The following is a 20964-nucleotide window of genomic DNA, read 5'->3' on the forward strand; positions in this document are numbered from 1 at the left end:
TATGAAAAGAGCAATATCTATTTTTTTCATAGTACTCATAAACTCCAAGATAAAATCTGTAAGATCCTTGGTTGTCAAATGGCCTCCCTCCCAGGCACGTACCTTGGGCTTCCTCTAACTGTCAAGGATATCTCCAACTCCTTTTGGGTCACTATCCTTGAAAGAATGCAAAAAAAATTGGCTAGGTGGAAGGGAAGGTTTCTTAGTAGTGCTGGTAAGCTTCAACTGTTGGCCTCATCCCTCCAGGGAATCTTGATGTACTTCCAATCCTTATTCAAATTTCAGCTGCCATGGCTACTAAACTGGAGAGCATCCAAATAACTTTTCTTTGGATTGGTATGGAGTAAAAGAAAAGGATCGCTCTGGTGGGTTGGGATAAATCCTACTACCCAAAATCCAAGGGAGGGTTGGGCATTTGTAAAATCACCCACTTCAACAAGGCCCTAATTGCCAAAATGGCTTGGATGCTCTTGAATAAGGACCTTGACTGGGGCAATATAATGAGGGATAAATACATTGTCAATGACAATTTTGTCTCTGCTTTAAATGATGAGGGTTTCCCCAGGGGATAAAAAACATGGAATAATATCATTTGCTGCAGGGACCCCATATCCCAAGGCATGAAGTGGCTCATTGGCAATGGTAGAAATATCCTCTTCTGGGAGGATTGTTGGCTAGGGGAGAAGCCCCTAATAACCTCCCCCTCACTTAGAAGGATCTAGGTTGTAACAAAAAATTTCTTTGGGGAATGGGTCTCAAACTACTTCTCCAACAACACTTGGAAAATTATGGAGGATTGTTGTTTTGATCAACCCCATCTTCTCCCTACCGCTAGAGAGCTACATATCCTTCTGGTTGTAACCTTACTCCCCCTTTTTCCTAGATATGACAAATTTATTTGGAAATGGGACCCCTCAGGGGAGTATTCATTTAAAATGACCTACAATAGATTGCTACGGGAACCTGCCTCGACTCTTGACTAGAAAGAGGTTTGGAATCCTCAACTCATCCCCAACTCATCCCAAAGATCAACTTCTTTTGGTGGATTGTTCTGCACAATAAAATCCTAACTTGGGACAACTTGGCTAAGCAAGGATTTCAATTCCTTAACAGATTGTCTGCTAAACAAGCTCTCTTTGCTGAGGAAATGGGGGGTGATAGAGTGCACTATGAGCTTAACAAGCTTGATGATTTCAAGAATGACCCCATCGCTTGGAATTATTGTGTTGAGGGAGGAGTGGTTGAGTTTTTGGAGTCTTTGTGGCCACGACGAGCAACTTTCAGCCCAATTTGCTGCTTCTTGGTCTGGGCGAAGAGTCACAGTGGGTGGTGTTTCTTTTGAAGTGTCGGAGGAATCCATTGACTAGGCGATGGGTCTTTCTCTGGAAGGAAGGCAGTGAAAGTGCACTAGCCATGTTTCTAACAATGAAGGGCTTAAACACTTCTTCAGAGGCAGATAGGATCCAGTTAAGTTGCAAGGGGGGTTTTCCCGTGAAGAACTCAAGCACCCATAGAACCAAATTTGCTTGCTAGTGATGAAACACTTCACTCTGGAAGGTCGCTTTAAGGTATTCTACTACTACCACCTTCCCTTGCTTAACCATTTTCGTAATAACGACTTGCTGTGTCTACCTTTTTTCATCTTGCATTTTCTAGAAACCTCTGCGAAAGATACCCTTGATCCCAAGCACGAGGACAAGCCGCCTCTCTTACTTCACCAGGGTTTAATCTATAGGATTTGCAATTTTCATTTGGCTCTCTGCCCTCCTTGTAGCCTTATGTTAGTTCAATCCCCTGCTACGACCTCTCTCCCACTTTCGACCTTTTCTTCTAGCTTGGCTATACCTATGTTTTTCCAATTTTCGCAGGGAGTCCTAGCAGCTGCTCATTTTCCTGTCTCTGTGTTTGCACAATTCCTTCCCTCGGTGTTCATCACTGAGATAACCCCTAACCAGGTGCCTTCTCCCTCGACCAACAAATCTCACACCCCAACTAAGGGTAAAGGGAAAGCCCTTATGAAACAGAAAAGAATTATCATTGAGGACAATTATTTGTCTAAAGAATTTGAGGAGGAAAACCCTTCTCCTGACATTGAAGGCATAAGGAGGTCACACAGGTTGGTAGAGGGAGGTCACATAGGCTGGCATTGAAAAGCTCCTCGGAGAAAAATGCAAAATCTAAAGATGTCTCCGATCCTAATGAAGACTTGATTGAGGACAAGGGCGGGGGGACCTTAAAGAATTGGGTACCTCTGGGCCCCTCAATGAGGCTGCTAATGCTAAGTCAGATATGGAACCTGCAGAGACTATCAACCTGGTGGACCCAAACGAAGTGATGAAAATAGCGGAATCGGATGATTTGGGGGCCCAGGGGACCAGAGCTCCTGTTGCAGATTTGGCTAAGACGAATGAGATGGGAAAAGTGGACTCGACAGTGGAGACTGTGAACAAGGAGGGTGATGAGAACAAGAATGTGGCGGGCCTGGAGGACTTGGGAGGCCAAGGGGTCAGTGCTCCTATTGCGAATTTGGATAAGAAAGTTGAAATGGAAAAAAGTGGACTCTGTGGCGGAGACTGTCAACGGGGAGGGTGATGAGAAAAAGATTGATATCCCCCATGGGATCCCGACTATGGAACAACTCAAAAATATGCGTACTGATGTTATGGATATTCTACAGAGGATTGAAAGCTTGGTCCCGATGTTGGACATGAAGGCCATTCTTGAGGAGGTCAAGGTTCTGAATCATAAGGTGGAGGCCAGCGATTCCCAGATTGCATGTCTCAATAATTTCTGCTTGTAGGTCTTTCACAGTTCGACCCTCACTCTCTCCCTCCTGAGAGTGTGTACCGCAAACAATGATGCTGACAAAGATGAAGCCAGGGAACTTTACAAGTTCCTGTTTGATGATTGGAAAAATGTCATTGATAGGATTGGGGTTCACAAGTCGAGCCCTTAGGTCTTGTGTTTTTTTTTGTGTGTTTTGGGATGCTTTCACTTGTTCCCCACTATTCTGTTCTTTTTGCTGTTTCTGGTTTGGAAAGACTCTAGTTATGGATGTTTGTTGTTATAATGTTGTTTAAGTGCTGTTTATAGTTTAACTATGTAAAGGGTTAGTGCCCTAGTTTTCACTGGTTTCTCAATAAAAAACAATTGCTTCATTAATTATGTAATGCTATTAATGTTATTAGTTATTTTATTGTATATCTAATCATCTAATATCAAATATATTTCACATTGTTAAAGTATTTTTTTTTATAACAAAAACTTTCATCTAAAAATTAATATATTTACTAAAAATATATATTAAGTGTAATAAATATTCTTGAAATTTTAATTCTATATCTAAATAGACATGGATTCTAATATTTTTTCAAACAAACAAATTAATCTTCAACTATACCAAACAATACTTATTCTAGAATACTTTTAGAATAATCATTTAATTACACTATAATATAATTATAATCCTAATCAATATTATTATTATAATCTTAAAAAAATTATACTTTTTTTTTTGAGAAGGATGAAAATTTTATTAATCGAGCAAGAACAATACAAAGCAAGAGAAGCAAGTCAGCCCAAGCAGCCGACCAAACAACCCAACGAAGAACATCCACCAAATGAACCCTCACTAGAGACACCCAAATAATTCCTCATATCCTCCATAACCAAATCTTCTAAAACACAAGAATAATCACTGGACAAGTGACCCCAATCATTGACTTTCCACCCCTCCGTTTCCTCAAAAGCCCATTTTGCCAAACAGTCAGCGACCCTATTCCATTCTCGAGGAACATGACAAAAGAAATAGAATCCAACGATCTACCGATCCTCTCAACTTGTTCAATCACTGAGACCAAATGCCCCTATTGCTTATTCTTAAAAAGATTATACTTATGATTACATTATCATAACAATTATATTAATAATTAAAAATTAAATTATTATGACTAAGTATCATAAACAATTATTATTATGTTAATTTAAATTTTAATATTTTCAATCTTATCCATTTAAGAATGTCATGTCAATTCATCTATTTTTTGACTAGTTATATAAAAACTACTATTTTTATTTCATTACTATATAGACAGATACTCCCACTATGTGACGCTTTTTATCTTTTTCTTTCTTTTTTTCCTATGAATACCTATGTTTCTTTATGATTTATTTTACCTGACAACTTGTGCCCAAATTTTGGCTGCTTCTATTTGTTCTCTTCGTTTTTTTCTCTATCAAATCATATCTTCGTTTCTTTACTCTATCAAATTATATCTTTTAAACAAAACTCCATTGACGGATTCAGCGTTCTTTGCATATAGTTTCGCGATAATGTAGTTCAACAGATTCCACCAAAATTAACACGTTTCAAACTACTCTTTATATCGTATCAATTCCCCGAACCTGTAAGTTTCCGTGGAGATCATTTGCAATGGGAAAAAAATTGCTGTGTTGGGCTCTCTTTCTCATCGCTGCTTCGTTCATTATTCCAGCTATTGCAAATAAGCCCACCTATTGCGGTAATAATTTCTTAGCTTTTCCAGAAAAAAAAACAGTTCGCCTATTTTTATAGCTGCTGGAAAATTAACACAATTAACTGAATTTCTTTGTGGTCCAGGTACGGAGGACAGGTATGAGGTGAAAGTTGACAATGTACGCATTACTCCAAATCCAATTGTGAGTGGGAAGTCTGCAACCTTCAACATTTCTGCAACTTCTGGTAATTCTAAATCAACTAATTTTCATTGTCCATATAATATTTAATGCCATTTTTCCCGATAATTTGCATCCTGTTACTTTTGTGGTGTGCAACCTACTTTCACAATAGGGGAAGGTACCCAGCAGTTGTAAAGGCTAACTTGTGCACGTATAGTTATTCTGTAATTTTAAAAAAATGTGAGTCGTTTTAAGTACTTTTTATTTAATTACTGTTAATAACTTTGAAATTGTAACTATTTATTTATTTTAGAGTTAAAATTCTGCTGTTTAATGCTCAATATTCATGGTCACAAGCATTAGGTCCATTCCCTTTCTCTCGCTACCCTTATTATTATTTTTTAGATATGTTAAGGGGGTTCTCTTAATGGGACCCCTCGCAACTAGCAAACAGGAACAAGAGAACAGGCATGGCAGGGATGACCAAAACAACATTCAACATATAAATTAAAACAAAATTAGCAAAAATTATAGCCCAAAAGCAAGAACCTCCTACAGTGTAATGGAAAATAGATAACATGCCCCCATGATAAATTTTTTAAAATTCAAATTTTAGAGTTCCCGCCATTTTTCACTAGCTGTTGTGAGCCAACTTGACATTACAATTTTGCGAATTGTAGTGATGTCTTGGTATTTGAAGACATTCATTTGTGCAATAAATTCATATGGATATATGTAGAAAATATGTAAAATATATACAAGAACAAGAAGAAAGCACTAGACCACATTTGTTTCTAAGGGAAAAAGAATCAGTATCACATAGGCCATCTACAAGTTTGTCCATGCCATCTTCAATCATTTGCTCAAAACCTTAAAGCCTTGACCCTAGCAATCCAACAAAATCCTCTAAGGTGTTAGTTAATGCTACCTTGATAGAATTAGACGCAAAGAAGGTGAAGGTGAGGGGATCGTTGTTGTGATTTTCTAAAATTTCATTACTATGGGCCATAGATCATTCCTGAACTATAGGACAGTCCCACATATCAAGACATTCCCATGATGCTCAAGTTCAATCTAAGTGTACCTATCCCTCTCTTTAATTATTAGTACCAACTAACTTAAAATCTAGGTTAATTGTATTATTGTTGCTTGCATTTAATAATTATCCTAGATTTATGTGAAAGGGATTTTCTTCTCTTAAAAAGGTGTACTAGTGTAATAAGCATAATGGAAAATTGTCATTTTATGTAGACACATGGTACTTACATAGTGTACTAGGATTACTATTTGCTGTGCTTCTCACAATATGCGCCATTTTTTTTTCTTTTAGCAAAATGAGGATCCTCTCTTTTGTCTAGCTTTTGGCCAATTCCTTGTGTCAGCAATTCTCACTCATAATCATTTTGAAGGAAGTGCTTGATTCAAATTGCTTTTTGGTTACAATCCTTTCCAAAATCCATTATGCTTTATAAAAGAGATAATTGTTGCCTTGAAATCCTTTGAAAAATCCTTAAAATGTTTCAGCAAGTGGAAAAAAAAAAAAAGTTGTGGGATTTACTCCCCTTACCAGACATGACTACTTCACATTCATATATCAACATCCATCTTATTTCTGCCTAACCCTAGGTTGAGTAGACTATGACCATTTGAGAAACTTAGGAAAATGGTGCCCTAGTTATCGACTTGAAAATAATAAAAAAGGGTTTCATTATTGGATGTTTGAATGTGCACTTATGAATTAGATTCTCGCAAAGCCCTAACTTGGAGAATTTGTGAATTTTCTTGCTTGATTGGAACATTTGGAATATGATACATAAATATCCACTTTGGGATCAAAATCCTGCAAATAGAAGCCTAGCGATTGATAAAATTTGTAAATGGCAAAAGAAAGTTTGCAGAGAAATTGTGTTGAACACGATGGCGAATAAGGACAGTCTGGACACTTGTACTTGGCGAATAAGGACATTCTAAACACTTGTATTTCAACATCCACATCCAAATGAACATGGAATTTCCACATTACTTTGAAAAGACTTGTGGAACTTAGAAGGGATATTGAATGAGACATTTTCTACATTAAGGTCCATTTCCAATGACTTTTCTTGCAAGCATCTTTGAAATAAAATGCAATACTTCACATACACATTGTAGAACTTTTATGTGGATTTCGATGTTGGAAGTAGATATCTTGAACTTCTACATCATCATCCAGTTAATCCATCAAATCCTGCAAATACATCGACATCCGGTTGGCTTCCAATTTCCTACATAAAGCTTATCACTTATTTGGATAAACATGGATTTTCCATGAAGGGAATTTGAAGCTGGAAGCTTGAGGAAACATTTAAATTTGAACATCATTGGAATCGCTACTATATCTAGATCACCATTGAACTTTCACACAGAATTGAATTAGTAATGGATGGTTTTTCTTCTTCAAATATTGATGATGTTACGAGCAAAACAAATGAAGTATGAGTTTCAAGGAGTAACACCAGCCTCCAAAATTAGTGCAAGATGGGACAATATATCCAACATTGACTTGGGACATGTCAACATGTCCAATTTCAGGCAAAGATTGACAAGTGCAAATGCTATTGGCAGGGCAAGGAAAATAGTAAAAAATGGACTAGACAAGGCTGCTGGTTTTCCACCTCCTTACAATGTCTTGAATTGGTTATGGAATGTGCCAAGCACTATGATGTAGGTACAAGGATGATAATTGCTGAAGGAAGGATCCTAGCTGATCTTATTTCTGATGCTATTGGTGAAACCTTGACATCCCCTTCTATGAGGTTGTTGGTACAATAAAGGTAAAAGATGCTAAAGAGGATCCTCATGAGGATATGGAAACATGCAAGAAGCATATGAATTTCAAATGGATGAAACATCCTCGAGCTCCTATAACTAAATTGCCTAAAACATTGTTTATAAGTGATATTAAGCAAGACACAAGGGATATGGTCACCGTATTGAGCAGATTAATGATTTCCCACAACTGGTATGTTTTAGATGTGGATGTATTCATACATAACCGCTATTTTGGAGGGAAGCATTATGATTCACTAGTTTGAGAAAATTCAATTATTGGTGGATAGTTTCTAGGATTTGAATGATATCACAAGTTCTCATTTTTCTAGGAAGGTTACCATACTTGAAACATTTGCACAAGTCAGATTGGGTAACATCATGTTAGCTTTGGGTGTTGATGATCTAATTCTTGAAAAGTTTCACCATTTCCTTGCTACCATCAGAAAACATCATGTTGATAATTTTATTACAAACATGCAGTCCATTATGACCTTGATTGTTAATGAAAGTGATGAAGTGCCACAGTCACTTTATTCTACTTATCGGCTAACATGTTGAAGGGGGATCAAGAATCCTTATCAGCTGAACATGTCTTGGCTGAAATGGTGATTGCACAGTCTGAGAAGAAGCTGGAATCTTTCTTGGCAAATGAGGAGCATGAGGAAGAAGAGGAGTTCATAGCATAAATTTCTAATGAGGAAAATGCTATATCTCATGAGGCATGTATTATAGAGCTCCAAAATAACTTCTTAGAAGTGCATGTGACTACAGATGATGAGATTGTGCACGATTGAAAATTCAAAACAGCAACCCGTTGATGTGTTTTTTGTACACATGCGAACACAGAATAAATTACCAAGGTATCTTATCCTCTCTTGAACAAAGTTTCCCGACTGCTGAAGATCTCGCTGAAGGATCAGTCGGAGTAACTCCAAGGTTCTTGTATGTGGGGTCTCTACGTGTGGATAAGCTCTTGCGGTATGATGTGATTTTGCTGGAATCACAAGGGGATTTACGTTTGACTGCCTGAACGTCTGATTTGCTTTGGATATTGTTGGAACGTGAGATTTTACTAGCCGTTGATTTTGAAGAAAAAGGAAAAAGGAGAAAGGTGGAAACGAGATCTATTTCTAATACTAAGAATGTAAGAGCAATGAATGACCTTTGATGAAATTCTAACTAAGTCTTGCTTTGACATCCCAGGACCATCTCCACAAGGTTAGTGCGATCTTCTGAGGAAAACTTTATGATGTTCAGATCACCGCTATAAGCATGGACACCATCAGGCTGATGCATATCAATGAAGAAGCGACAATTGAAGTTAAGCTTAAGTTGAATGATTCCAGTTGACTACACAAGGCAAGTCTGCAATCAACAAACTGCTAGTAGTATGGATATACATATTTCACCATCGATCATACACATTTCTTCCACTCATCTAATAACATGAAATCAAATTTGAGAAGTATAGAGACCATGCAAATTGTTGAATCGACCCATAGAATTCATTATTTCTTCAATGAAGTTTACAAGTCCTTTACAACAACATCTTGGCAACAATCTTTGCCTTCTCTTTCTACTCTACTCTAACTATTTCCTATTCTCTGACTATTCACTATTATCTATTCTCTATCAACCAACTATTAACCTTTACAAATGAGGAGCCAGGGCTTATATAGAGAAACCCTTTACAAATAGACGACTCTGATTGATTTAGAATCAATGGCTAGGATTACAAGATAGAAACCCTAATTAGGGTTTGTTACAACAAACTTCCTTAGCCAATTAGAAAATTACATTCCAAGGGTGAGGACCAATAGGAAGCAGGGGTAGGTGCCTCGAAGTTTGTTCCGTCCCCGATGAGTCAGGTACATTGAATCTGGACACGCTGAGGTGGACCAATCCAATTGGAGGAATGATGACTGGGATGCCACCTTGTCTGACACTTGTAACTTGGTTGATGTTGAATTTGATGATGCTGAGAAGCTAACTTTGATTAACTCTTTTGAGACTATTTGCTTCTTCAACGGACCCTTGCACTGACCTTATTTGATTCTTCTCTGTCTTTGACGTGATGGATGGGTGGTGTACCTTTCCTTGAAATGCTAGCAACGCCTTTCATTGTCATCTTGTGGTTCCTTAGTGTGGCAAAGTGAAGGTTCTGGAGGTAGCTGGCAATTCCTTGAACACCTTGAGTCTTCCCTTTTGCCTGTGGAACGTCCTTGACGATGATGGACTGGAATTGGTCGTCCTTGATGATGCTGGACTGCAAGTGGTCGTCCTTGATGATGATGGATTGGAAGAGGTCGTCCTTGCCCTGGCCTGGTTTTCTCCATCTACAAAATAAACCAAAAGGTGATTAAGTACATATGACATGTTCATTTCAACAAAGCATTTTCCACCTTAAATCATCAACAAGAAGACTTCAAAATAAAGTTTGCTCAAAATCCTTCCCAGGGATAGGCCCTATAAGAATTTCGCCCTAGACCCTTTGGAAGGGTCAGGAGCGAAATTTACTATTTTGCCCAATTTAGACCTCTTTTCAACGTTATCTCACAATTAGCTCTCCGCTTGGCCCAAACAAGGTGAAAAATAGGAGTTTCAAAAGATTTCGCCCTGAACCCTTTGGAAGGGTCAGGAGCAAATTTCTTGATCATGGACAAAACACTCACTTCTTTCACTCACAACCCCTTCTAAGACATGCTTGTGGCAATCTTTAAGCCCAATCTACCTTGATCACTGCCTTGGTCTAGCACAAATTTGGAAGAAAAAGGACATTTGGTGAATTTCGCCGTGGACCCTTTGGAAGGGTCAGGAGCGAAATTCATGATTTGCTTGTTTTCCGTCACTCAACTCCATTTCTCTCCACCTTGCTTCTCACCTCTTGATCCTTCTCTCAACTTGACAACATTCACTTGGTCCCCAAAAGGCTAAAAAGTGAATTTCGCTAAAAAACATGGCCAGGGACAAGACCTATAATGGATTTCGCCCTGGACCCTTTGGAAGGGTCAGGAGCGAATTTCTTCCTCTAGCCTAAAATCTTCATTTTTGGAGGCAACAATCCATTCAAGGGCAATCCTAAGGGCTTCTATCACCTTGGTCTAGGCCTGGCTTGACACAAATATGAAAGGAATAGGTGGATTTTGGGAATTTTGCTCTGGACTCTTTGGAAGGGTCAGGAGCGAAATTCTTGTTTTGAGTTTATTTCCTCATTCTTTCAACTCCAATCCACCTCCAAGACCAAGGACACATTGCCTCACTCCTATCTAGGCCATAAAAACCAAAAACTTGACTTGATTTGCAAGGGAAGAAAAAAAAAAAAGGTGATCTTAGGAATTTCGCTTTGGACCCTTTGGAAGGGTCAGGAGCGAAATTCATGTTTTTGCTCAATTCCTTCAAGTTTGAAGATCACCAACAAGTCAAAGTCCTACTCAAGGACTCCTCCCATCCTATCTCATCCTGACCCACAGTTCACTTAGCATAAAATTGAGAAAAAAGGGTGGTTTTGGGGAATTTTGCTCTGGACCCTTTGGAAGGGTTAGGAGCGAAATTCAAGATTAGGACACAATTTCATCTCCTTCTTCCCTTGCTATGCCCTGATTCTCACCTTTGGACTCCTTCCTCATGAAGACAACACTTGTTTGACCCCCAAGAAGGCCTGAAAGGAGAAATTCGCTCAAGACCATGGCCAAGGACAGGACCCATTTGGATTTCACTCTGGACCTCTAGAAGGGTCAGGAGTGAAATTCATGTTCTAGCTCAAAATCATCATTTTTGATGGCAAAAAATCAACTCCAAGGCATGCCTAGGGATCCTTCTAAGCTCTATTCATCTTTATCCATGTTTAGCTTGACACAAAATGAAAGGAAAAGGTGGATTTTAGGAATTTCGCTCTGGACCCTTTGGAAGGGTCAGGAGCGAAATTCTTGTTTTTAGCATATTCCTTCATTCTTTCAACTCCAATTCACCTCCAAGACCAAGGAATGAGGTTTTAAGCCCAAACAAGGTAAAAAATAAGGTTAATAAAGAATTTTTCTCTGGACCCTTTGGAAGGGTCAGGAGTGAAATTTCATTCTTGGACAAAAACCCTCACATTTCAATGCTTTCAAACATTCCTAAAGGCAAAACATGTCCATTCTTCCCTTCAACATGCCTTCGATATTAAAAATTTGATCAAACAAGGAAGAAAATGAGGTTTATTGAGATTTTCGCTCTGGACCCTTTGGAAGGGTCAGGAGTGAAAATCATGTCTTAGGCTTGATTGTTCATTTTTTCAACTCCAGTCTTCCTTGGGAGGCAAACATAGACCATTCTTCTTGCATCTCCACCAAGGTCTTGATCTTGACTAAGGGGAAAATGAGTGTTTTCAAGAATTTCGCTCTAGACCCTTTGGAAGGGTCAGGAGCGAAATTCAATTCTTAGGCTAAAATCCTCCATTTCCTCCACCTCTAGTCATTCCCTTAGGCAAAAACATGTCAAACACTTCCATACATGCCTTAGAAACTAGGAATTTGGTCTTGACAAGTGAGAAATTGAGGTTTGAGGGGATTTTCGCTCTGGACCCTTTGGAAGGGTCAAGAGCGAAATCCCTACTCTTGGCTATTTTCTCACTTTCTTTCATCTCATTCTCCTTCAAACTTGATCAATTCGACTTTCTTTCACCATAATCAAGGCAATCCACCACCAAATAAGCTCAAAACAAGGTCCTTCTAGTGCTCAAGGTAAAATAGAGGGTCAAAATAAGGATTTCGCTCTAGACCCTTTGGAAGGGTCAGGAGCGAAATTCATCCTTTAGGCAAAAAATCTTCATTTTTCATGTGTCCAACCACCTTTCAAGGCAAGAACACCAAAAGTTAACCAAACCAAGGAAGAAAATGAGGTTTACAAGGATTTTCGCTCTGGACCCTTTGGAAGGGTCAGGAGCGAAAATCATGTTCTAGGCCAAAATCCTTCACATTTTCACATTCCATCACTTCAAAACTAGAATGTTGGTCTAAACAAGGGAGAGAATGAGGTTTATAAGGATTTTCACTTTGGACCCTTTGGAAGGGTCAGGAGCAAAAATCATCCTTGGGCTCAAATCTTGATTTCATTTTCACATTTCTTCACTCCAAATAAGTGTTTTGCCTTAACAAATGCTTGGGAATGAGCTAGTTCATGACTTTGGGCAATGTAGAATGTCTTATGGAGAATTTCGCTCTGGACCCTTTGGAAGGGTCAGGAGCGAAATTTGCTTTGGACCCTTTGGAAGGGTCAGGAGCGAAATTTGACATTTTGGTCTCTCCGCCAGGATTCATGTATGGAATATAACATTTAAGTATAATTGTACTTTAAGTTATATTCCATATATACTGTCAGGATGTTTGAGAGTGGTTTCAGACCTCCAGGAGTTATAATGCAAAATTTAGTTTTTGGAGGATTCTTCAGTTTTCCAGACTTAGTCAAATTTCAGGATCAGGAAAACATTCTAGATAGCCGAATTTCAGGGCATTTGAAGATCAGGATGACATTCCAGACTTCATCACTCACCAACTTGACCTAGCTCAGACCTTCAAGGATGATACTCACTCACCAAGCAAGACACAATTAGCAACAAGAGCAAAACCAGGCCCTAAGGAAGACTCTCAAAGAAACCCTAATTCTGGGGCCCCGTGGACTCACCCTGGCTCAAGCAGAGCCTGCCATCCTAGTGATCCCTCTAGCAACACTCAACATGCAAAGGCTAACAGACAAACCCTAAAAACCTAGAAAGCAAAAAAGTAGGGGTCCCCATTTGCAATGGGGCGATGTGTGAATACGTCACAACACAACCTTGGTTGCAAAATTAGATCAATCCAATGAAGTTTCCGAGACTATTAGCTTCTTTGATGACACTATTGAAATGAATGCAAATAATAAAGTTGTTGAAAAAGAGGATGATGAAGGTGAGTACATTGAAGCTTCCAAATTAGCTTATAATGTTGAATTCTTATCTCATTGTAGTGATGGTAGTTCAGATGTGTATCAACTTGACTTCCCAATAGGACCTATGGAGAAGAGTATTCATGATAGTTTCAGCCTTTTTGATTTGGAGAGTGATTTGTTTAAGAAAACAAACTTTCATGAGGATCACAATGAACATATTTATTCTAATCAAAGGTATCAACTCCTAGCTTACAAGGGGAAGCATTCCTTGCCTCGAAACCCGACGTCCTCGTCCCTTAGCCATTTTGGGGATGGGGAGACGCCAAGGGGACGTCCCCTTGCTGCCCTCGCTAGATGAAAAATCCCCCAAAATGCCAGTAAATGTTCTCAGCCATTTGGGGACATTTCACCGTCCTCGAGACGACAAGGGGATGTCCCTGTCATGTCCCCTCCTTGATCGTTATATATATCCTAAATGAAACAATTATTATTAATTAATATAATAATTACCAAAGAATGATTATTTGAAACTTATTTATTTATTCAGTATTATTGTTTAATTAATATTTATTACTGATAATATTCTTGAAATATTCAAATAAAAATAAATTAAAATTATATTATAAACATAATTTATATATTATAAATTATAAACATAATTTACATACTCTTAATTGTAAACACAATTTATATATTCAATAATAAATAATAATAATACAATTAAAATACAAAAGAGTAGATAATGACTAATAAGAATCATTAAATCTAATAACCGATTATTGTTAGTAACATAACAAACAAAGTCATTATCGGGCAAGTATGGGTACCAAAGAGACATGCCCAAGACAAGTCACGTCCCAATATCCTCAAGGATTGTGACTCTTCCAATAACATAAAGGAGGCCACATAGAAGATGTTAAGGGAGATTATGTACCTGGGGAAAAGAAGAATAGTCAAACAGTAAGAAGCAGTGGGGATTAATTCTGAGAAGAATCATTCCAGGTATGTCTTAATCAGACCCAAAGAAAGTTTAGCAATTAGTGTATATCAGTATAATAAGATTAATACGTTGCATCAGTCATTTAAACAGACAAAATATGATATGTATATAAACGGATTTCATACAACTTGTAATTGGTAATATTCTGATAATACATCTGCAGCATTTCATAGTGTTGATGTGTTTTTTAGCTCAATTGAACACAAAATAAAATACCAAGGTATCTTATCCTCTCTTGAATAAAGTCTCTCAAATGCTATGCTTCGCGATCAAATGAGACAACTTCAAGGTTTCTACTATCAGGTCTTGACTCATGGATAAGCTCAATGGTTGATGTGATTGCTGGTAATCCAAGGGGACTTACATTGAATACTTGAATGTTGAACATTTGGATGTTGCTGGAACTTAAATTCTAACTACTTGCTTGGAAAATAAAATGACAAAAGGCATAAGGTTTAAGAAGATTACGCTACTCCTAAGAATGTAGGAAAGATGGACAATCTTTGGTGAAACTCGACCAAGCCTTGCTTTGACATGCAAAGGAACAACTCTGCAAAGCGTAATGCGATCTTCTAAGGAAAGCAGGTGATGTTCAAATCACTATCAACAACAAGGATACCATCAAGGTGATGCATATCAAGGTACAAATAGCAATTGAAGTTAAGCTCATTTAAGGATTCCAGTTGACCACACAAGGCAAACTTACAATCAACAAACTGCTAGTGGTATGGATAAATGAATTTCACAATTAATCATTCACAATTCCTATCATTCATCTAATCAACATGAAAGCAAATGAATTGAGAAGTAGAGACCATGCAACTTGTTGAAATGACACATTGATTCACCATAGTTTCAATGAAATCATATGCTCTTTACAACAAGATTTTGGCAACAATCTTTGCTTCTCCTAATCTAACTTATACCTCCTAATTGCCTAGCTACTATCTATCTTCTATTACTCTACTATTGTTAACTTGCTATTATTAACCTTTTACAAATGAGAGATTTGGGCCTTTTATAGTGCTCTCAATACAATTCAATGGCTCAGATTGATTCGCAATCAATGGTCAAGATTACAAGATGGAAACCCTAATTAGGGTTTTTTAAAACAACTCCCTTTGACCAATGAGAAAATTACACTTAGGTTCAATATTGAATGTGAACCAATGAAATATGAGGGTAGGTAGCTCAAAGTTTGTGCCTCCATAGGGTGAGTCAGGTGCATTGAATCCAAACATGCTGATGTGGAGACTCTTGATTAGTGGAGTGGTGACCAGGATGCCACCTCAATTTGCACTTGTAAACTTGATAGATTATCATGAGTGAGTATTGAGTAATATCTCTTGATACTCAACATTATTCAGTTTGCTCAATGTGATGATAATAATTTATCTTCTCTTATTCATGATCTACTTGATGAATGGTATGCCCTGTTGGAGTTTAGCTCCTCAATGTATTGACTTCAATTCTTGGATTCCCGAAGAGAATTCAAGATTGTAAAACATATCTTCATCAAATAAGCTGTCTCCTTCATGCTCTTAACTTTGATCTTTGCTTTCCATGATTCGAGCTTAATCTTGATGTTGGCCTGTCCTTGATTCCTTACTTAATCACCTGCAAAGAAAACAAAAGGGTGTCAAATATATAAAATACATATTAACTTCACTTACATCCCACCTCTATATGTCTGATTTTGGTTTGAATGATGTTTTAAAAATGAAATTGAATGCCCCCTTATATAGGCGTTTGATCCCAAGGGTTGCCTCTCTTCATTTTAGGCCGACTTGCATCATAAAAAAAAGAAAGGATTTTATTGTTTCATGTTGGGCGCTTTCCTCGCAACAACCGACTTGCATCTCCACTAGTCGACATTTTCCCTTGTTTTGTATTTGCAACATCAAATATTTTGATTTTGACTTGATCAGTTGGGCGGCTTTTTGACGCTCATTTGGACTTGATGAACTTGGCGGCTTTTCCTCCTTCATTTGGACTTGATGATCTTGGCGGCTTTTTCTCCTTCATTTGAGCGGCTTTTTGAGCTTCGTTTGGACTTGATGAACTTGACGGCCTTTTCATCTTTCGTTTGGACTTGGAAGCTTGAGCGGCTTTTCACCTTTCATTTGGATGATCAAAACCCCTTTCTCAAATCGGTGATTGGAGCTTCATTTGTACTTAGTGACTTGAGCGACTTTTTGACTTCGTTTGTACTTTGGTGTTTTGCACTTTGTTTGCAGCATTTTCATTTCGCATTTTGTTTGTACCTCTTTCTTCATTATCTCAAACTTGAATGGGGCGGCATTTTGACATCCATTTGTACCAAATTCGTTTCATGTTTCATTCGTACCACTTCCAAGTCTTAAACTTTCAAACTTGAAGGGCGGCATTTTCTCCTTCATTTGTACTAAATTGATTTCATGTTTCATTTGTACCACGTCTAAGTCCCGAACTTTCCAACTTGAAGGGCGGCAATTTCACCACCATTCGTACCAAGTTCGTGCCTCATTTCATTCATACCTCTTCTAAGTCTTGAACTCTCCAACTTGAAGGGCAGAAATTTCACCTTCATTCGTACCTCAATCAAATTGGCATTTCAAGGTTCTCATTTGCACAAACTTGCACTTGCTAAGGAAACATTTGTCAAAGTCATCTCTTAGAGCGTACTCATGCCTTTGTCCGATTTTCTCCAAAAAACCTGAACTTAACCTAGGACATGAAATTTCACAATTTATCCATCTTTGAAAGCAATTTTTGATGGCTGACTTATTCCTACCTATGCCCATCCAAAGCCCTGATTCATTGAATCTCAAACCCTAAGATTTTTTAACTTGCAAATTGACAACTTTTAGCAACATTAACCACCTTAGCAAGGTTGGCAACATAACCTCAATCCTGACTTGACATGACATATTCACTTCTCATAAGTAAGGGCTAACAACTACTAAACTCACCAAGCTAAGATGATCTAGCCAAACACCTAAGCCTACGCAAGAAGTGGGGGTCCCCATTTGCAATGGGGCGATGTGTGAAAATGTCACAACATAGCATTTCTAAATCTCAAGATATATGTATATTAATACGTAATGTACCACAGTATAAACAGAATTAAACTCTAACCTCCGAGGGTTCCAGATCTTGGCAAACTCTGAGGGTTTTGGGTCCCTTCAAAACCTGGTGTTTGGGGTTTCTGGTCCCCTCAAAACCTGTTTCCCCTTAATCAAAAACAGAATTAAACTCTAACAGTTTCACATTCTAATATGGTAGTCACAAAATTACTTATAAGGATAATGCAAATTGTGATTTGATTAATAATACATTAAGATGACAATACTATTGGAATATATTAATACAATCTGTCAAATAAACAAATGGTATCAAATAATATAATGAACGTTAGAATAAGTGATCAGTGAATGGGAATACAACCACTAGTGTCATTATTGTTTAATGAATATCTGATCAAACATAATAAACTGTTAAACCATGGGTGGAAGGATGGCTTAGATAGGTAAGAGGGTTAAGGTTTACCTTCTAAGTAGCCCACCTATTGATGACAGAGTCTGCAATAGGCCAGGAGGACTGAGATTCGCTCCTGGGCTTAGATTGATTAAACTGAGAACTCCACTATGCTACCCATACCATTCCTACATTAATAATTTACAAGGGTAAGAGTGTGATCAGGAGAATAAGACCCACACCATGTTAATTAGACCAGGAAGGCTTAGCATGGGTTGGCTGGGCAACCCAATCATGACTCCATTCCCAAAATAATAATGTACAACAAATTATTTATAATTAATACAACTATTAAAACTCAAATTCAATATACCAATAAATATAGTAATCTTATAGGGAATTCATAGAGATGTTAAGTAAAATGGTAATTTTCTTGTCCTAGCTCACCAACTATTTGTATTTAGTCCAGCGGTACTGAGTAGGGGACATTACAAGTGGTATCAAGATTCAGAGCAACTTTCCTGCCATCTTGTGGGAGTTAGGTAATGCATAGGAGAGGAAGCAAAATGAGTGAATAGTTGGGCAATGATTTAAGGGCATTCATAGAACAAACAACCCAAACCACTCAATCTCTCATGAAGCAAAATGAGAAAACCAATCATTTATATTCAATATAAACGCTTAAGTATTTAGTAACTTCACTGGAAACAGTATATTATATTCTCAGCCATGCAATACTATCTGATGTATGCTTCAGCATCAAGTCCAACCGCAAAGAGTAATTTATAAATAGATAACAACAGAACTGTTAGAATGTTAAGGCCTCAATATCATAGTTTCATGAATTGGTTACTATCTCTCATTATTTTAATAGCATTAGCCATCTAGCAGTACTACGGATTAGCAATTTGGTTTAAGCTATACTTAATTAATAATAGCCTTAAGTTAAAATATTGATATCTTTGCCAATGTACATTATTCTCAGTTCCATTATTGATCACAACATAATCAACTTTAATATATTATTAAAAACAACATGATGAACTCCACCATGGATGGAAGGAGGGGAGGTGTAGGTAAGAAGGTTAAGGCTGCCCACCTAAGTAGGCTACCTATTGGATGACAAAGTCTGTCGATAGGTCAGGAGGGCAAAGGACTGCTCCTGGGCTTAGGTCTGGTAAGACGAGAACCCCACTACACTTCTCGCCCTCTCCTACAGGGTAAGCCATAATAGGGAACAAGGCAAGATTAGGATGATAAGACCCACGCCATACTAAGTAGGCCACCTTGGTGGATGACCAAAACTACCACCAGGGCTAGGGGGGCTAGAAGACTGCCCTCGGGCTTTGTATGGGATGGTTGGGCAACCCTAATGATGTCCTTGCTCCAATACACAAGACATTAAGGATTACCTACATGATTCCTCAAAAACATATTTGGTCTGTTATGTATAAGATATTTGCATATGTAAATGTTGATTTATGATTATGTGTTTACTATATGCCTGATGTGTTTTCAACCTGATTGCTCCATTATATATGTATGTGTTAATGCTGTCATGTTTTCGGCATGATTACATCATGCGCCTTTCTAATGTATGCTTCATGTGTTCGTTGTATATATACTACGTGTATTCATGTGATTGTTTCATGTCTAATATGTTTTTTAGCATGTATGCCTTGTGTCTTTATGTGTTGCTTCATGACCGATGTGTCTTTAGCATGTCCACTCCAAGAGTGCCTTTCTAATATGTGCTTTGTACCCTACATATATTTGTGTATTGCTTCAGGCCTTACATGTCTTAAGCGCATACTTCATGCCTCAGTGAATGGGTATATTACTTTGTATTTTACGTGAATGCTCCATCTATGCTCCATGCCTTATGTATATTACTTCATGTTTACATTTGTGCTATTTCATACTTCGTGTATATTACTATATAGTATATACTTATGGATTTGTGCTACATGTCTGATGTGTATTTAAGTGAATTGCTTCATGCTTTAAGTGTATTCACATGCCTTATGTATGTTTCTCTTAAATGTATATACACTTCATAATTTGTGGATATTTATGTGTTTACTGTGTCTTCAATATGTTTGCTCCATTGTATGTTTATACGTGTGCATGTATACTTGTTTTGTATGTATAATTATGTGATGTTTGTGACATTTTCAGCATGACTGTGTTACACACACCTTCCTAACGTATGCTTTATGTCTTGAATATGCTTCACACCTTGTGTATATTCATGTGTATAATCACACCTTGTGTATATTCATGTGTAGACTCCATGTTTTATGTAGATGCTTCTTGCCTTATATGCTTTGGATTTACGCCTTATGTGTATTTCAAGGTTACCAAGAGACGGGGGTACTCGGGTACTGCGGAGACAAGTACTGGTACTGGTACGACAAATTTTCAAAAATAGGAGACGAGGGTACTTGGAGACGACAAATTACTTTTTTAATATAATTTTATAATTTTCAGTAAATATCATAACCTAGAATTTTGAAAACAAGAATAGTGTAAAAGTTTAACAAATCAATATTAACTCTCAAGTTTAAATACACAAATGTCAAATGTCATTGTGTCAAAAAGACTGAAAAGTTCAAAACTCACACTACATATTTGATATTTCATATTAGTTAGCAGCATTATTACAAATTGAAATTTAAAAACATTGATAGTTTGTGTAATATCCCCTGCTATTGTTTGACTGAATATGCAAGGAATATTGTCAAACAGTTGGCTGACAACCTGCTGTTCTAATTCTCAGTCTGTATAACCTGCGTGTTATGCGGTTTACTAGACCACTGAATAACTTGCGTGTTATGCTGTTTGGACTGTTACAGTACTTCAGACTTGTTTTGGAGGCATTAACCACAAAGTATAACCAAAGTGTGACTTGCAAACAACTATTAAACATCAATATAAACCTCTAGGATGATTGTGTAACTTGTTTTTGTCTTTGCCAATGCAATTGCATGAATTTGAATGCGATAATCACACTCCTACAGCTGACTGGAATTTTAGCAAACAGTTGGCATGCGACTAGGAGATTGAAGCATCAACATGAAATCTATATGCAACCTTATTTCCCTTTTTCATTCAAGACAATAGACTGATTACAAACT

At 37.6% G+C, this 20964-nt stretch overlaps 1 protein-coding gene across 1 annotated transcript; it reads left to right on the forward strand.

Annotated features, from left to right (window-relative positions):
• Positions 1-4138: 4138 nt before the first annotated feature.
• Positions 4139-20302, forward strand: LOC131876628 (uncharacterized). The gene is made up of 3 exons (XM_059222069.1): positions 4139-4520; positions 4619-4720; positions 20184-20302. Exons 1-3 carry the CDS (start codon positions 4433-4435, stop codon positions 20300-20302), a joined length of 309 nt encoding a protein of 102 aa, XP_059078052.1. The 5' UTR covers positions 4139-4432.
• The last annotated feature ends 662 nt before the right edge of the window (positions 20303-20964 follow it).

Source organism: Cryptomeria japonica, chromosome 6, assembly GCF_030272615.1.
Source record: "Cryptomeria japonica chromosome 6, Sugi_1.0, whole genome shotgun sequence".
Classification (NCBI taxonomy): Eukaryota; Viridiplantae; Streptophyta; class Pinopsida; order Cupressales; family Cupressaceae; genus Cryptomeria; species Cryptomeria japonica.